Source organism: Eleginops maclovinus, chromosome 12, assembly GCF_036324505.1.
Source record: "Eleginops maclovinus isolate JMC-PN-2008 ecotype Puerto Natales chromosome 12, JC_Emac_rtc_rv5, whole genome shotgun sequence".
In the NCBI taxonomy this organism is placed as follows: domain Eukaryota; kingdom Metazoa; phylum Chordata; class Actinopteri; order Perciformes; family Eleginopidae; genus Eleginops; species Eleginops maclovinus.
The window spans coordinates 24057456-24073258 of NC_086360.1; the positions used below are offsets into that span (position 1 = coordinate 24057456).

General features: G+C 41.6%; 1 protein-coding gene across 2 annotated transcripts in view; it reads left to right on the forward strand.

Moving 5' to 3' along the window:
- The window catches only part of pdlim2 (PDZ and LIM domain 2 (mystique)), a 36683-nt gene extending 23366 nt beyond the window's left edge, over positions 1–13317 (forward strand). For both annotated transcript variants that reach the window (XM_063898198.1, XM_063898199.1), the window contains exons 7-10: positions 5644–5762; positions 10210–10358; positions 11110–11218; positions 12113–13317. In XM_063898198.1, the coding sequence (XP_063754268.1) occupies positions 5644–5762; positions 10210–10358; positions 11110–11218; positions 12113–12305 (570 nt within the window). In that variant the 3' untranslated portion in view covers positions 12306–13317. The remainder of the gene's footprint in view (positions 1–5643; positions 5763–10209; positions 10359–11109; positions 11219–12112) is intronic.
- Positions 13318–15803: the final 2486 nt, after the last annotated feature.

Here is a 15803-nt window from a genome sequence, read left to right on the forward strand (position 1 = left end):
TGACATCATCTGGCAACTTTTAGTGAGCGAATGCTAGCTTCTTTAATTAGAGAATAGTTGGCAACACCACACGGCACAAAATACATTTCGTTTCCCTGGCTTTGTGCCGTAAACTGAGCCTACAATTTCTTAGGAGATCACACCCGCTGGCAAACAGAATTGCATGTTGAAAGCAAGGCTTATGGGAAAACTATATAAACACTAATGGCATCCTTACTCCAAAGCCATTACATTGCGTAGTAAACATTTACTTCATCATCATAGGTTGAAGCAAAACACTTGTCTATTGCCGCAGAAATCTGGGATTGAAATTGCATAGAATAGAAACCTCTATAGGAGCGGTAGTGGGTCCGCACCCATCAGCCCTTTGGTGTGTCGCATCGTTATTTAGTCTGAGAACTTCCATAAAGCAGCAGCAGCTGAAGAATGTTAATGACATGATTTTTTTTATATAAACAATCATGTTTTATTTGTTACAGTATGTGGACACAGTGATGCACCATGGCTCAGACATAATTACAAGGCAGGGTCCATCAGTGACAGTGGGTAACGAGTAGGTTACCATCAGCCCCGGGTCTTTGCGCAGGACCTCCACCAATGCACGCTGCTGGATAGGAAACGCTGTACACAGCTCTGATTATTTCCCAGCCCACAATGTCTGGTGTCCCCCGCCTCATTGTAGTGCAGCAGCCATGTCTGTGGTGGAGACACTGAATGAGCAGTTGGAGCACTTTCTTACAGCGGCATCGGGCTTCCCAAAATAAAAGCTCCCCTAGGCATCGGCCTTGTGCGCTGCTGGCCCTTGCCCTGTAATTGAAGCTGCAGGGTGGTAATGATGATGATGCAGAGTGGCTTGTTTGGAGCCAGACTGAAGGCTCCTCTGCTAGAACTGTCCCCAATGTCTCCCATGGGCCTTGATCTGAAACAGCTGCCGTCACTTCAGTTCACCATTTCCTGTTTGTTTGTGTCTCTAAGTGGCCAATCACAGAGGCTTGTTCTTGTTTTAGAGATTATCATGACAGTTAAGCCGCCATTTACCCCTCCCATACTGAAGCCTTTTCCAGACCATAAGCCAGTCACACTCTGTCATTCATTCACTTAAATAAGATCATGACATTTGGGCTCATTCATCCCGAAATGCTTTTCAGAGCAGCAGATGACATTTGAGCGCGGATAATGAAAAGTATTTTTTAAAGCTGGTTTCTCTGATAGCCATAAATAAATAAATCACTTATTTGTAGAGCTTTATAAAACCGAAATTTGCACAAATGATGTTGTCTGAGAATGCCTTTTTTTTCTGGCTTGAGAAATGCAGCCTGCTATGCACCTGTCTGAGTCCTAAATAACTAAACAGTTGGAACAGGGAATGCACACGGTTGAATTCCTCCGTGTCGAAATTTTGCAATATTTGGTTTATGCCACATGTTGCTGATGCACAAATGTTCCTTGTTTCCCTAAATGCACGCTGGGGTATGTCTCGACCCCCTTGGGATAAAGCGTTCATAGAAAATGAATGGATGAATTAATGCAAATAAAGTGCATGCTTCAGCACAAACTCCCACAGCCAGTCTGCCATCTTTGCTGCAGATGTCTTGCTGCTACAGAGGGTCAAATCCTGCAGAAATATTTCAACAGTACTATTTTTCAGAGTTGTTTAAATACACTTTTCTCAATTTTTGGCTTGTTTTCTCAAAACTCTTAACACAAAACATGAAGCTCTATAAATATCCGTCTACCAAGCACTGATATGCTCAACAATAAACAGAGCTACACTAGAAATATCCTTAAGTACTGTATGGTTATTCCCTTTGAAATTTCAGTGTGAGAGTAAAAGGCTGTAAGCGTCATGTATATCTACGCTTGTGGATACATAGATAAACAAGCAAATGTATAAAGATATAAAAAATGTGTGTTTAGTTTTAAAACGCTGCATTTCTTTACTCTTTGAACCACATTACCTATAGGAGAAAACAAGAGAAACCTTCATTAAGGGTCTTTGGCTCAGGAAAAAACCTGAAAAACAAAACAATACTTTTAAAAGTTAAAGTGGTGCATTTGAAAACACGACAACTCTTAATACAAGAAGACAAATACAAGAGCTAATAAAGAAGTTAGGCTGCAACTTAACTCCTATTTTGGTCCAACCACAGCAGCTCATCTGTCCTGATCCACCACAGAAAATCCCCACATCAACAGCACCACATGCATCCACCCTTGCCTTTGAGAGGATGCATGCACGTGAGGGGATGGCGGTCCTACACCTTTTAATCACCCTGCAGGAAAAAAAAACCTTTGATTGGGTTAATGGGACTTCGGTGGGGGATGTAGAACAATAAATTGTGGGTGGCTGATGAACTAATTGCCTGTGGCCTTTTTACTGCATAGTAATGAACTCTGATTTTCTAGTTTAGCAACTTATATTTACAGCTTTCAGGATTGTGTGTGTATTTTGCCAATTGGTAAATCAAGCTTGGCATTGGGATTAGAGTTTCCAATGTTACATAAGATTTAAATTGTTAAAAGGTGGCTAATAAAGAGGCGGGGAGTGTTTATCAAACAGGGTGATTTTAGAATTGAACTGACTGTAAAGGAAAAATTGGTCTTGGATTGTTCAGACTGGGTTTAGCGATTTCCAAATGAACCCCATCCATAGTGATTAGAGCACAGACAAAAACAAACACAGTAGTCTCTTGTGAAATATTCCAAACTTTGGCGGAACATAGTGTGTTTGCAGAGGACTCAATCACTCATAATAAGAAGCCGATTTAAATTTCTGACCCTTTTTAAAAAGTGAGGTTTGAGTGTTTGAATGATCTCATTCATCAACTCAGACAAGTAGAAACCTAAAGTGGCAGACATTTAGTTGGAAATGTTATTGTATATGCAGCTGAAAACCAGCACAGCATACCAGTGACTTGCCGTAATGATCCCGGGTATGTCGACTGGAGCTCCTGATTACAGCTCACTGCAGCTTTAATCAGAGCTTCCTCTTCTCGCCAGCCACAGGAAGAATTGGCTGAGGACTTTCTCCAGTGGTCTTTCCCATCTAGAGAAACATTCAAGACAAAATAAAAGGCTTTACTCAACTCGCCTGTGTGCCCCTCCCTGAGTTTCTCTGGGCACTGTTGGCACTGCCATGGTGCAGTTAACCAAATGCTCTGAGATCAGCCATGTGTAATGGTGTGATGGCTCACAATGGAACAGGGATGCTTAAAGAACAAAAAAGATGTTTGGGCAGCCCAGTTTAAGGGCATTGCCAGACATGCCATGGTTACTGCTATAAAAGGCTGGCATCAGACTGTAGTGTTGATGATGGTTATGGGGGAGCTCCTCTTGTGGTGCAGACAACTTTTTCAGAGAACTTTCTAAGGTCAAACTCAATCACAGCTGCATACTCAGTGTCACGCTTGTTTTTTCTCCCCCCTCTTCCCTTTGTTTTTCTTTACTTCATTGCATTCCTCTTGAGTCCCATAGATTAGAGTTGGGATACTATCTGCAAGTCTTCTGCAGAGAGCATGAAGATCTTCATTCTGTGGCCAGACGCTTGTGTAACAAAAGGCTTGGTTTGCATTAGTGTGGATTCATATGCCCATACTGTGGCTTCACTGGGTCTTCCTGAAAGAATCCCCAAAGCATGTACATCTTTCAGGTATATGCACTTGAGATTGGTTCACAGCAGGGGAGGACATGGATGTCTCTTCTCTTCTGATGATATGGAAGATGTGATCTTATGAGCCTGCAGTTATTTTTTTCTGGGGTTTTATCCTTGGAGGAATGGCAGAGACGTTCCAATGATCATTTCTGGTAAAGGCTTTCTGGCATGCACCACTAATCTACCCACTCACTAAGGAAAAAGAAGAGGAAAATTGGCCTCAATTGAGAACAGAGACATTGTTCAAAGACTTTCTGAATTGGAAGCGGGTGCTGGCATTGGTCACACAAATCTTTGACTCCATCAGTGCCACTGTGTCAGCATGGAGCTCCAGCATCAGCTCCAACTTGACTCCCAGACGTGCACGGTTCAAAGACCCGGGTGGAGACATTATTTCCCTCTTGGATGGAGCTTGTGCAACCCTGATGCCAGCTGGTCACGGTTGAGGGAGAAAAACTCAGTGAGCTTTATTGTAAAGGCTGCACTCTGGAGTTGTCTGTGGGCTTTTTGATTCACAGTCAAACATTTTCCTGGACTGTGCACATGCATAACCTAAAGTAATAGCTTTGTTTCCAGGCAAATTGGGAGTTGTGAAAGTGTTCTGGGACTTCCCTTTTCTTGAAACCTAGAGATGTTTGTTTAAATATTGCAGCATTGCATGCATATGCTTTTCGTGACCAGTAAGCTGTAAGCAATGCAGGTGGACATGGTTAGATGCCAGACAGTGTTGTGGTCGAAAACAATTAGTTTGTTGGAATTCCTGACAGTAAAAGTGTCTGGGTTGAGTTATGTGCTGTGCAGACTTAGTCCAGGTGTGCTCAGTGTTTAGTGTGAACATGTGCCTGAGGTCACTTTCACTGGAAGTGCACCCCTGACATAATTAAACTTGGATAAATCAACCTTTGCCTGCAATGTTGTAACTCTGTATCGTGCCTTTGCTTTCTGCTCAGAACAGCCACAGTAAAAAATGTCGTTAGCAAGTCTACTGAGACCTCAGGTTATGAGCTTCTTGTGTACAGTAGGTATGTGGCGCCCTCTTCTGTCCTAAATCAAACATTATATACTTTACCGAGACTAAGCTCCCAGTTAACTTCCTGAATTACACTATGGCAATTTTTCAATTTGCTTGACTGAGGTTCAATCGGCGTGGAACATCTTCTCTCATTTCATGACGATGAACACAAAATGTTTATATCTACCATGAATAATTGTGAGATTTGCCCGCCATCTGGAAGATATTGAAGTACATGCAGGCCTGTCTTTCCGATCAGACCAACACTGGATTTAGTGCCAAACATCTGTTGCCACGCAAATCATCAGCTATCAGCTGAGGGTCTGAAGTACAGCTCTGATATACTGTAAATGGTAATCAAGATAAAAAATGTTCCTGTAATTGTTGAGACGGATCAGCCCACAGTGCAGGAATGCTGGGCGTGTGATTCATGCAATAGAGACATGGAGAGCACAGGACTAAATACAAATAAACAATGACAAAGTGCATTGTGTATTCTGCACAAAAACTTCTCAGGTTTCAGTCAAACGGGTGGAGATTATGAAGCAAAAGCCAGCATCTGTGGGGTTCTTCCATCTCGAGCTTATTCAAGATACTGATAAATCTCTCCTATTCTAATCTTGAATTATTATATCCTACTGAAACACACATTTGTTTTATTCCAACTTTTCCTACAGTGCAGTCTCCTCAGATTTAGAGCATCCTGAACCAATGATGTTATGTGTTAAGGGCCAATGTGCTTCGTAGAGGAGCAGTAATCCTGAAATACTGCTGGTGTTTTCCTGCCTCTGCTCTGAACATAGCTCTTCTTGTTTCTCTTTTACTGTGACATTGCATCATGGTCTATCCTCTTGTACACTGTCTCAATAGATTTCTAAACTCTAATCTGCACACTTGGTTTCAGCCGCTGCAGGAAGTTGCACTTTCCTGCTTACTCACTCTCTCTTGCTTATATTGTCATTTTCCTCTTCCTCTACAGGAATTCTCCCCTTCAGACTACAGGAATAACTCGGTGTCCAGCAGAACCCCGACCCCACCAGGGCGCTACTCCCCCCACAGCCCCATCGACCGGGACGTTCCCATGTCCCCTCGTCGCAGGTAAATGTCCACTTGCATTGCACATGAAAAAACATCCTTTGAAATATGATATAATCTTGCAAATGCAACCAGAAATATATTAGCTATTGCACATAAATTGATGATTGCACTGCCTCTGTTTCAAAAGTGGGAAACCCACTACTTGTACACTTTACTTTATTTATGTGCTAGAATATGAACAACCAGATGTTCGTACACAAGAAACACAACGTGCAGAAAAGCCTTTACACGTGAATCAATTTTAGTCCCTCAAACAAGTTCCTCTACAGAGATTAAAGTGTAAAGCACAGCCTGAACAGCTGAAGGATGGTGTCTGATCTTATGAGAGTGTATTATTCACAGGTAAGCATTCAGCGCCATCTGCAGGCCAGAAGAGGTTACACTCACAGGTTCAAGCCCAAGAAATAACATTATCCGGTCCAGAAAGGCTGATAGGCGCTTTCAAAGATGAAAGAAAAATATTAAGTATAACTTCGGTCTACCAGTAATAACTGATTCTGCCAAACATATCTTGTTGTTACCTATGGTTAGGTTTGAGGCTGTATTTATTGCACTTGTTTAATGGATGTGTACTCTCATCTAATGACTCTATGGTACACTTTCATCTACCATCAGGTTAAATAAGTAAATCTGACACTGTTTAATCATGAAATGGTCTCCATGAGACAAATACAAGTATATTGTGTATAGTGTGTTGAACTTCACAAGGTCATATCAGTGGTAAGGATATCACAATATTATAATTGGACTTCATCTGGAAGCAGACCTCTGCTTCAAACATTCCTTCATATATTTAATTAAAGTAAACATAATCGTCTCATTTTAAGTCTGTATGGAGAGACGGTTGAAAGTACAGATGGACTGAAAGGTCTTTAAAACAACAGCATTCATTTAGAGTACAACTGTCAGTCAGCCTGTGTGTTCAGTGCTGTGTAGCAGCTGACTGTTGGTGCTTGGAGCTGTTTGCAGCTGCACTCGGAGTCGTCTATTACACATGAACTTTCAGCCTCTGGGACTCTATTGTGTTCACCATCTGCACTGCAGTTGGCTTTTCCTGCTTCGCCCCCTCTGATGAGGTGATGAAGCTGTAATGTGACTCAGTTCATAGCGTGCAGGTGCTGCCCACAGAACATTTTTTGGGGATGCACCTACCAATGTTTGTAGTCTCAGCAGAAATGAAAATCTCCTGTGTCCACTCCGTGCTGGAGAGCCTGGTTTCTGTGTTTTTACAGTGAGGGATGGTTGACTTTGGCCCCTGTTCCCGCCTTGGTAACCACCACCAGTGATATGACGTGTCAGCAACTGCATATCCAAACATCCATATTCCCAAAAAAGTCAAATTTTACTTCTGCCCCTGATTGGCCCCCAGTCTGAAGCCCCCAGCTTGCACAGCAAGCCTCTCCCTTTTCCTCCCCAGCCAATCACAGCCTCAGTAACACCCAGCTTCCCACCCCTTCATGTCGCATGTCCAATGAGTGTCAGCTCAGAGGCACACCTTTCAGTCAGACTCTTGTTTTTCTGCTCTGGTTTAGATAGAGGTGTGTGTGTTCGGCATCTTATATTGTTGTTTCCCTTGTATGTTGCCAGTGTTAGACGTACAGGGACAGTTCCTGGACAGTTGAGCTCCCTTTCTTTGTTCCCTTTCTTTCTGTTTGAGGTGAGTCTTGTCATTTTGAGTTTGGTCATTTGGATTTCTTTACCGGCTTTGGTTTTTCACAGCATGTAATTTGGTCTGAGAAATGTGGTTGGAATTTGACTGTAGTTGTTAGCTTTGATATGTTTTGGCTACGCTCATGTGCTATGACTAGATCCTTATCATTGCATTGAGCCAAGTCTGGCTATTGAACCCAGCAGCACATTCATATTAGATGCAGACATTGTGTAAATGGGAGAACACTTAAAAGGGCAACTCTCAGATGACAAACTCCAATGAAGTTGTCTGAAACTTTGTGAACTCTAGCTGCTTCCTCTTAAAATCTGTGCACTCGACTGGTTTCTCAGATGCATGCTGCCCCCCCCCCACTCCCCTCCCTCACTTCTGTTATTTGTTTTCCTGCCGTTTGACCTCGGCTTTCCATTTGTTTAGTGAATGCAATTTCAAAAGAGAGATGGTGAGTGAGGCGAAAATGGAAATGGATTTCAGAGGGTGGAGCTGAGCATGCGGAGAACTTGGAGAGTCTGCTTTAGAGGTCTGTTTTCAATTTGAACCATGTTCAGTGATTCAGAGGGAAAGGGTCTGAGAGCCTCTGTCACATATTTGTTGTCTTGTCTGTTTTCCATCTCCCATTTCAGCCATATTCATTTAGGAGGAAGCCTAACGCTGAAATACAGACAGGAACAATGTAAACACACAGCACTGCGTCAAGCTTTTAAACCCATGTCGACGAGTTGTTTCACGTGTAAAACACACTGAGGCATGTTACATGTACAAGAGGTTGATACGTAATTTGAATGACACCCTTTTTAGTTTTTATTTGTCTTCTTTTGCACATTTGGAGATAAAACAAACCAGACTATTGACAGTAAACCGAGAGGTAACAGTAAAAGGTAACTCGACTGAGGAGGGGTTAATGAATAACTAATTGAACCATCCTTATCACGGGGTCATCCTTGTTTAAATGCTAATATATAAACCAAGACACTCTGAAAGTCCTGCACAGAGCGGTGTGGGTCTTCTCTCCATGCTGCATAAAGGAAGGGGATTTGATTCATCACAACACGCTTGGTATACTTAAGAAAACTAAGAGATTTCAATATTTTAGAAGAGATTCTCCGACAACAGCAATCTTTAAGTTTAGTTTTTTTATCTCTTGCCAAACTGTTAAATGCTCTTGACCATTCAAGTCTGCCACATGATCTTCATCCAGCATGTGTTTGACAGACGGGAGGAAAAAGCCTGAAACGAGCAAGAAGTGAATGTTTCTGCAGTACCAACCTGGCAGAGCACATTTGCTGTGTGCAGCTCATAAATACCATACACTATAAAGGCTTTGACACCATTTATGTGACACATCTGTGAAACAACTTACCATTCGAGTCAATTTGGAAAATATGTAAAGGAAAAATACTATTCCTTTACCCCTTTTTGCTTAAACTGAATCTTTAACTCTGCCTTTTAACCTCATAGTCATTGTTTTATATCACATCCAGTGTGCATTAGGAGGCCTACCGAGCAAACACAACTTATTTGTTGCTAATATATCACTGTCCAAACACTTGATTTTGTCCTTGTTCAACAAATACCATCCCTTACCACTAATACCCTAACCGTGGTGCAGCGATGCTTAAAGGTATGCACGTATCAGGGAAGTCACAAAGTGTTTCCATGGTTTAGGATTCGGCCGAGCAGATTCTTCACAGCGCAGGTGTCAGTCTTAGAGAGTAAATATTTGGGCAGATGTTGTATGTGACTACAGGCGGGACACTCAGTAGAGGTAGAGCTGATTGGCTATGGCTGACAGGCTGGCTGCAGGTGGAAGGCATCAAACCACACCTGGCTCGGCCAACCGGTTCCTACTGACAGTAAACACTCACCAGCTGCCTGCAGACAAACACACCACAACATACTTTGTGTCTTTTGTGTTTCTTTTGACTTATTAATAAGCTGTCAGGGGGAGATAGGTATTTAAACACACAGGTATGGAAGTAGCTGCACAGCCCCAGGGGTAAAGTAAGAGTGAGCCACTGTTGCAAATCTCTTAAAGAATTGACAGCTTATACTACACGAAGGTTAAAGACATTCTTGGTTGTTTTTTGTGGCTGTTTTTAGAGATTACAAAGCTCATATTCTTTACTCTCTCTGATATCTTGTATCATTTTGGACTTTCTAAATATGTACTCAAACCTTGGTTGCTAAAAAGATGTAGCTACTCCTATTGTATTGGAAAAGACCGCTTAGAGATGTCCTGCCCCTCAGCCTATCATGTACATTGTGTTGGAGCGCTAGCCAATAGGAGCGCGAGTGTTACATAGTGATGTTACTATGTTACAGAAGTAAACAAAGGAGTCCAAACTTTAGCCTTTGCATGCACACAGACCTTTATAACACACAAGAGGAAAGGGAAAACCATGATAAGGCCTCTTTAAGCTTCCATTATCCCTCTTAAGTCCTTTTTTTTAAACCTTGAGGCAAGAACCGTGATGAAAATGTAAAGAGTCTGAACAGTGCCTCTGGTAAGGGGATATGTTGGAGTCCTGTTGAGAGAAGATGTGTGATTGGTCCCTGCTTGGCCTCCTGCCTGTGCTGTGCAATCTAGACTTAATACTCAGAGGTCGAGGTCTCAAAGCCAGCTGCTGCCCCTTCCTTCATTTCCTCTGGTTTAAGTTAAACCGGACTCATGAGTCTTTCATGAATGTACATTTTCCGCTGAACACATCACCTAGAGCTTGAAGTATGATTTCAGTGAAAGCGATAGCCTGTGATATATCTTTACTCTTCCATCTACAGCAGTTCGAGCTCTGACTTCGCCATGCAGAGGTTCGACAGGGACTCGGAGGTGTACAAGATGATCCAAGAGAATAAGGAGTCCCGCGTGGCGCCCCGGCAGTCCAACACCTTCAAAATGCTGCAGGAGGTCCTGGAGGCTGACGAGAAAGGTTAGAAGCAATATGCATTTCAAATCATTCGGCTCAAGTGGAAAAAGAACGGCTGTCTATTTAGCATGCAATTCTAAATAGTGTTCACACATACTCGACTTTGAATACAAATAATCTGACATTATCAGGCAGCTGTACATACAATGCTTGATAAAGGTCACGCCGTCACTACTCTCACTCAAAATAATAAACAAGCTGAATGAGAATGTGTTTGCAATCACGTTTTTTCTCCCCTATGCATCATTTTTGTTTAGATTTGGACTGATGGTTAACCACAAACATCTCTCTGCATAGGGTGTTTTGAGGTTTCACCTATTTTGTCGATGCTAGATAATTTATTTGATCTCCTCCAGTTGTTTAGCTGAGAACTCTTCATTTTTAATATCGTGCAGAGGAGCGACGTAACCTCGACATATGGCCATCACCTGTGTGTAATTCACATTTTGAACAGCACATTGAGTGCATCTGTCCTCCTTTGCCTTCTCTGCTTTGATAAATGGCGAGTGGAAATAAATCCAGAGAGCAATAACATTCTCTCATGACATGATAATGACCAATGTGTGGAAACCCAATTTCATGAAGCGTGTCTCAGGGCTGATGAGCCAGTGATGGAGGGTGGGGAAAAACAAACAAGCTCCACTGACAGAGGGCAGCGAAGGCAAACCGATTGTTAATGTGATGAACAGAGATGCAGGCCTGTCACAACATCCCTTTTGAACAGCTCTGTTTGTGTGTGTGTGTTGATATACAGAGGCAGCGGTGCGGTTCCCAGGACTTTCGCCCAACATTCCCAAATCAAACACATCAGTGGGAGGCGTCAAAAAAACCCACACCTGTGAGAAGTGCGGTACCAGCATTCTGTAAGTCACCTGCAATTACACGTTCCCTGGACTCACATGGTGATGCGTGTGAGTCGATAGGAAGATCATTTGCCCTAAAGTAATAGTTGTTCCACATGAAGGGTTTGATATGAACTGCCTGTGGTTTTATCTTTCATTTTTGGAATGTATCACAACCAGTTATTAGGACTGCAGCATCTAATTACTGAAGATAATGAAAAAGTCTTAAAGGGCCAGTGTAGTGTTTACGGGTGTATTAGCAGAAAGAGAATATTAAGTTCACAGCTATGTTTATATGGGTTTTATCACCTGGAACTTATAACATTTTCTTGGAAAGTGAGCCTTTTATATCTACATAAGGAGAAAGTACCGCAGTGTTTCTTTAGTGGCTCAGAACCTGGACCGACCTAATACTGTTGTTCTCCCTTTCCCAGAGTTAACTGCGGTAGCGCCGGCTGCATTTCATTGGTCTTAAAGTAATTTTATGATTAGTTCAGCCTGAGCAAGGAAAAAGTCCTAAAAGATACCACTACAAAGGGAGGCATGAGTGAGGGGTTTCAGTTGGTAGTAATCTGCAACTACAATAAAAAATACCCATAATGCAGTTTTATTTCATTCTAAAGATGTTTTCAGAAGCATCTCCAAACATGTGAACATGCCCTTTAAAACCACAATTGAAATTAATTAAAGCTATTTGAATTTAGGAAAACAAGAGAATAAGTCCCAGTGTGACATCAACATGCTTAGATCTTTAGCTCTGTCGTCATTTATTCACAAGTATTCAAATTAAAATGAGAAGTCTGTGCTTCAACACTTGATTTGCATTGGAAATGAGGCAAATCATTTCACCCTGTTGTCAGACAGTGCAGCGTGTGTTTGCCTGGTGTCTGACTGACTGCTTTTATTTGTCCACAGCACACTGGCCGTGCGCATCTCAGACGACCGCTTCCGCCACGCAGAGTGCTACACATGCACAGATTGCGGCCTTAACCTCAAGATGAGAGGTCACTTTTGCGTCGGAGATGTGATGTACTGTGAGAAGCACGCCAAAGAGAGGTACCAAGGCCCAGGCACTTCCCCTCCGGCCACCGTCTCCCCTCGCCAATGAGTCAGCCTCTCCACTCCCGCCCCACTCCGGACGTAGAGTGCTGCTCGTCTGCCTGAAGCTCCACACCACCTGACTCAGTTATAGACCTTGGGATGGGGCATGAAGTGGACAGTAGCCAACTAAATGGCAGAGGATGCTCTTTTTTCTGATCACATTTAACCATACTTTGCAATATTATGATTCACTTTCTTGCCTTTCTTATAATCGTATGAGAATGGGGGCTTTATTTTCCAAATGGCCTCACTTCAGCTCTTTATGGTCCCACTGGGAAAAATTGGGCTTGCAGCAAAGCATTGATAAAATATAGTAACCAAATAACAGTACAACAATATAGTTTATTAAAGGCACACACTTTACGTTATTCAGCAGCCATGGACTAAAGCCACATCACATTGGCCAGATTCACATTATGCCAACACTACACAAACTCACCAGGACTGGCTCTCCGAGGATCTGGATCTGAATCTCCTGCTGACGCAAAGGGACCAAAATCTCACCTACACCTGCGCTGCATGCCATTTAAAAATGTACTGTAAACAGACAGTGCTTAGTGTGTTTGTGTGTGTGTATGGATGCATGCAGTGTGACTGTGTGTGTGTGTGCGAGAGAGGGAATGGAAGTGGGATCCAAGTTGTTACAGATGCAAAGAAGTTTGTGAATTTTGTGCTAGTGTCAGGCCAAAAGCCCTCGAGTTTTTCTATTTTTCTTTTGTAAGAAGAATTTATTATTAGAAATAATGAAAAAATACATATTTGCTGACTTGTTTTTTGCTTTGTTGCTTATGAGGGACTATAGATTAATGCAAAATATACAAATATTTTTGATGTTTTTGTGATTGAACTGTGTTGTATAATATAGACCATTTAAAAAATGCATAATGTATGCACAGGACATTTAGTGTGAAAAGAGTTGATGATGAAACTACACTTGTCCAGTTACAGCAGTACTCAGAGATACACCATTATGTTCACATTTCATGTGGCACTTAATAAAATCGCACAACCTAAAGCTTCTTCGGTGACGGTGTCTGTGTTGGAAAAAGTTTACAATATCATATGTGGTTCTTTACTTTATTAGGGATGTCTGTCTTAGACTACACTATTGATACCTGGCCAGGGTCAGCCAGGTTTCTGTGCAATACATATATGGCACATATTTTACACACCAAGTTATATACAACGTTTTTTGTAACATCCTTAATTGAAACACAGGTAACTAGTTTCGTTAATGGTGAATCCAGTGCTATTACTTTTGAGAAACATTAACAATCTTATTCATTTAGCTTTTTTCTTTTCTTATTTGTGAAAACTGCCATGAAAATAGCTCTTTTACAAAACATGACATTAAACCACAAACTATTTTCTGACTATGTGTAATAACATATGAATTTGGGATTGAAAACAGGCATACCAATTAATATCTGTTGTGAGGAGTGTTAGGAGTCCTAGGACATAAACACAACATGAGCACACATACTGTTGCCAATGCTGTCTGTTTTGGAAACACTAGTGTAGCGGCACACATTTAGATAATGACTGTGAGAGACGTACATCACGAACTACACAAATGGGTTTTTTTATTGAACAAGACATGGGAAAGTTGTCTGTCTGCTTCTGTCGATCCAGTTCATCATTTACATGAGCTGATTTGTCCTTTAGACTGTACACACAAACCATACCAACGTGCTGGATGGAGTTTACAGAATTAAAAAAAAGAGGTGTGGGGACACTTAATTATACAGGTTTGACAAGTAGGGTGTCACCCACATCTGACAACAGTACGGTTATACATTCAATTAGCAGGATGAGTTGTGTCTTGGATTGCCTTTTGTGAACTCTTAAATGTAAGGCTGAAGGTAACAAACAGAAGTGTTTATTCGGTCTTACAATACAGAATTCAAGCCTGTTTTCCTTGCTTTTCTCCCTGTGCAAATACACACTCAAACAATATTCCTATAAGTTGCTCTTCTGAACACAAGAGGGCAGCATTGCTACACTTGAAGTGTGTCTGAACATGGGAAAAAAAGAACAAAAACTAAGACTTTGTTGGATTTTATGGAAAACAATAATAAAACAAATTGTTTACATAAAAAAAAATCTGTGAAGATGTAGTAAGAATTATCTAAATTGTTTCAGATTGAAATACAGTCACCAACAGTATGCATTCATGTATTTCAGTACAGTATACATACATGTATTGCATATGTAATACCCAGTTTTGACAGTATTGAGTGATGCCTTTAATATGGATGACAAAATACACTGTGCTTTGCATTCACAAAAACATGTGCAACAGTATGTATTCTGGGTTCAATATTACAGTACCACTACTGCAGTTAAGTGTGCTGCTGATAATAATTCTTAATGATAGACAAAGGTATTTAGTGTTGAAAAATATGGCACCACATTATGATTTGATAACCCCATAAACTGAGGAAGCAGTGGGTTTAACGTCCCCATAAAGCCTTAATTAGAACCATTCACAGACAGTTTTTTTTATTTAAATACTAATGCAAAACGATGGGAGCTGTGCCTCAATCTACAGCACGTGTCTGGTCACCGCTTATAATAGCAGTTCATTTGCAATCAGCTGTAGATTTATAGCATGACAAAAGGAAATTGCTGCAAGACAAATCCTCCACGTAGTCTATCATACTTCCAGAACCTTACGTAACTTCCACCAAAACTCCCCGAGACATTTCCATCCTAATTCTCAGACATCTGGTCTCACCTTTCTTCTCAACTCTCCCTTAGCAATCCCCACGGAATGGGTCCAGTGTGGAGCAGGAGAGGGAGATTGCTTGCTTCTATAAGGAGCGAGGGGCAGTCGGGGACATACAAGAACAATTGCACTGACATAAAGTTGCTAGATAGCCATTAAGTAAATTTGGAGTAAGGTCAGATTTGATCGTGACATTTTAAATGAAACTGTCGTCTCCAATGAGAAGATTGGCCTGTGAGTCGGGGGTGTTGACTTGAAGCCTTAGTTAACAGCTTGGATAAACACCCTTGGTTATGTTGCTGACAGGGCCCACCAGCCTTGTGCTGATGTTTGCAAATCATGCGGCTCTCGAGCCAGCTTCGTGACAGTATCACTACAGATAACAAACCCAGGTACATCTGGTGCTGATGGTCGAGCCAGTTGACCTTATCGCCGGCATGCTTGCATACTGGGTACTTGCAGTTTGGAATGTCAGACCATGTCAGGGCCCAATCACATAAAGCGCTTTTCAATACGTTTTTATAACCTTCAATCTTAGAAAATCTCCAGATTGAATCGCTTCAACACTCCATCCTGACCCGAGCCTCTCGTAATCAAAAAGTACTTTTAACAGAATCCCGGAGATCCAGACTGTATTTTGGCAAACTTTCCATACACGCATGGCAAAATGGAAAAGACGCTTTATGGAAGTTTATGATCCCGATTTTAAAACTGTGGGATCTCATTTATGGGATAAGTGCTAGATATTAATGGAAGCACTTGATTCTTTAACAAGCT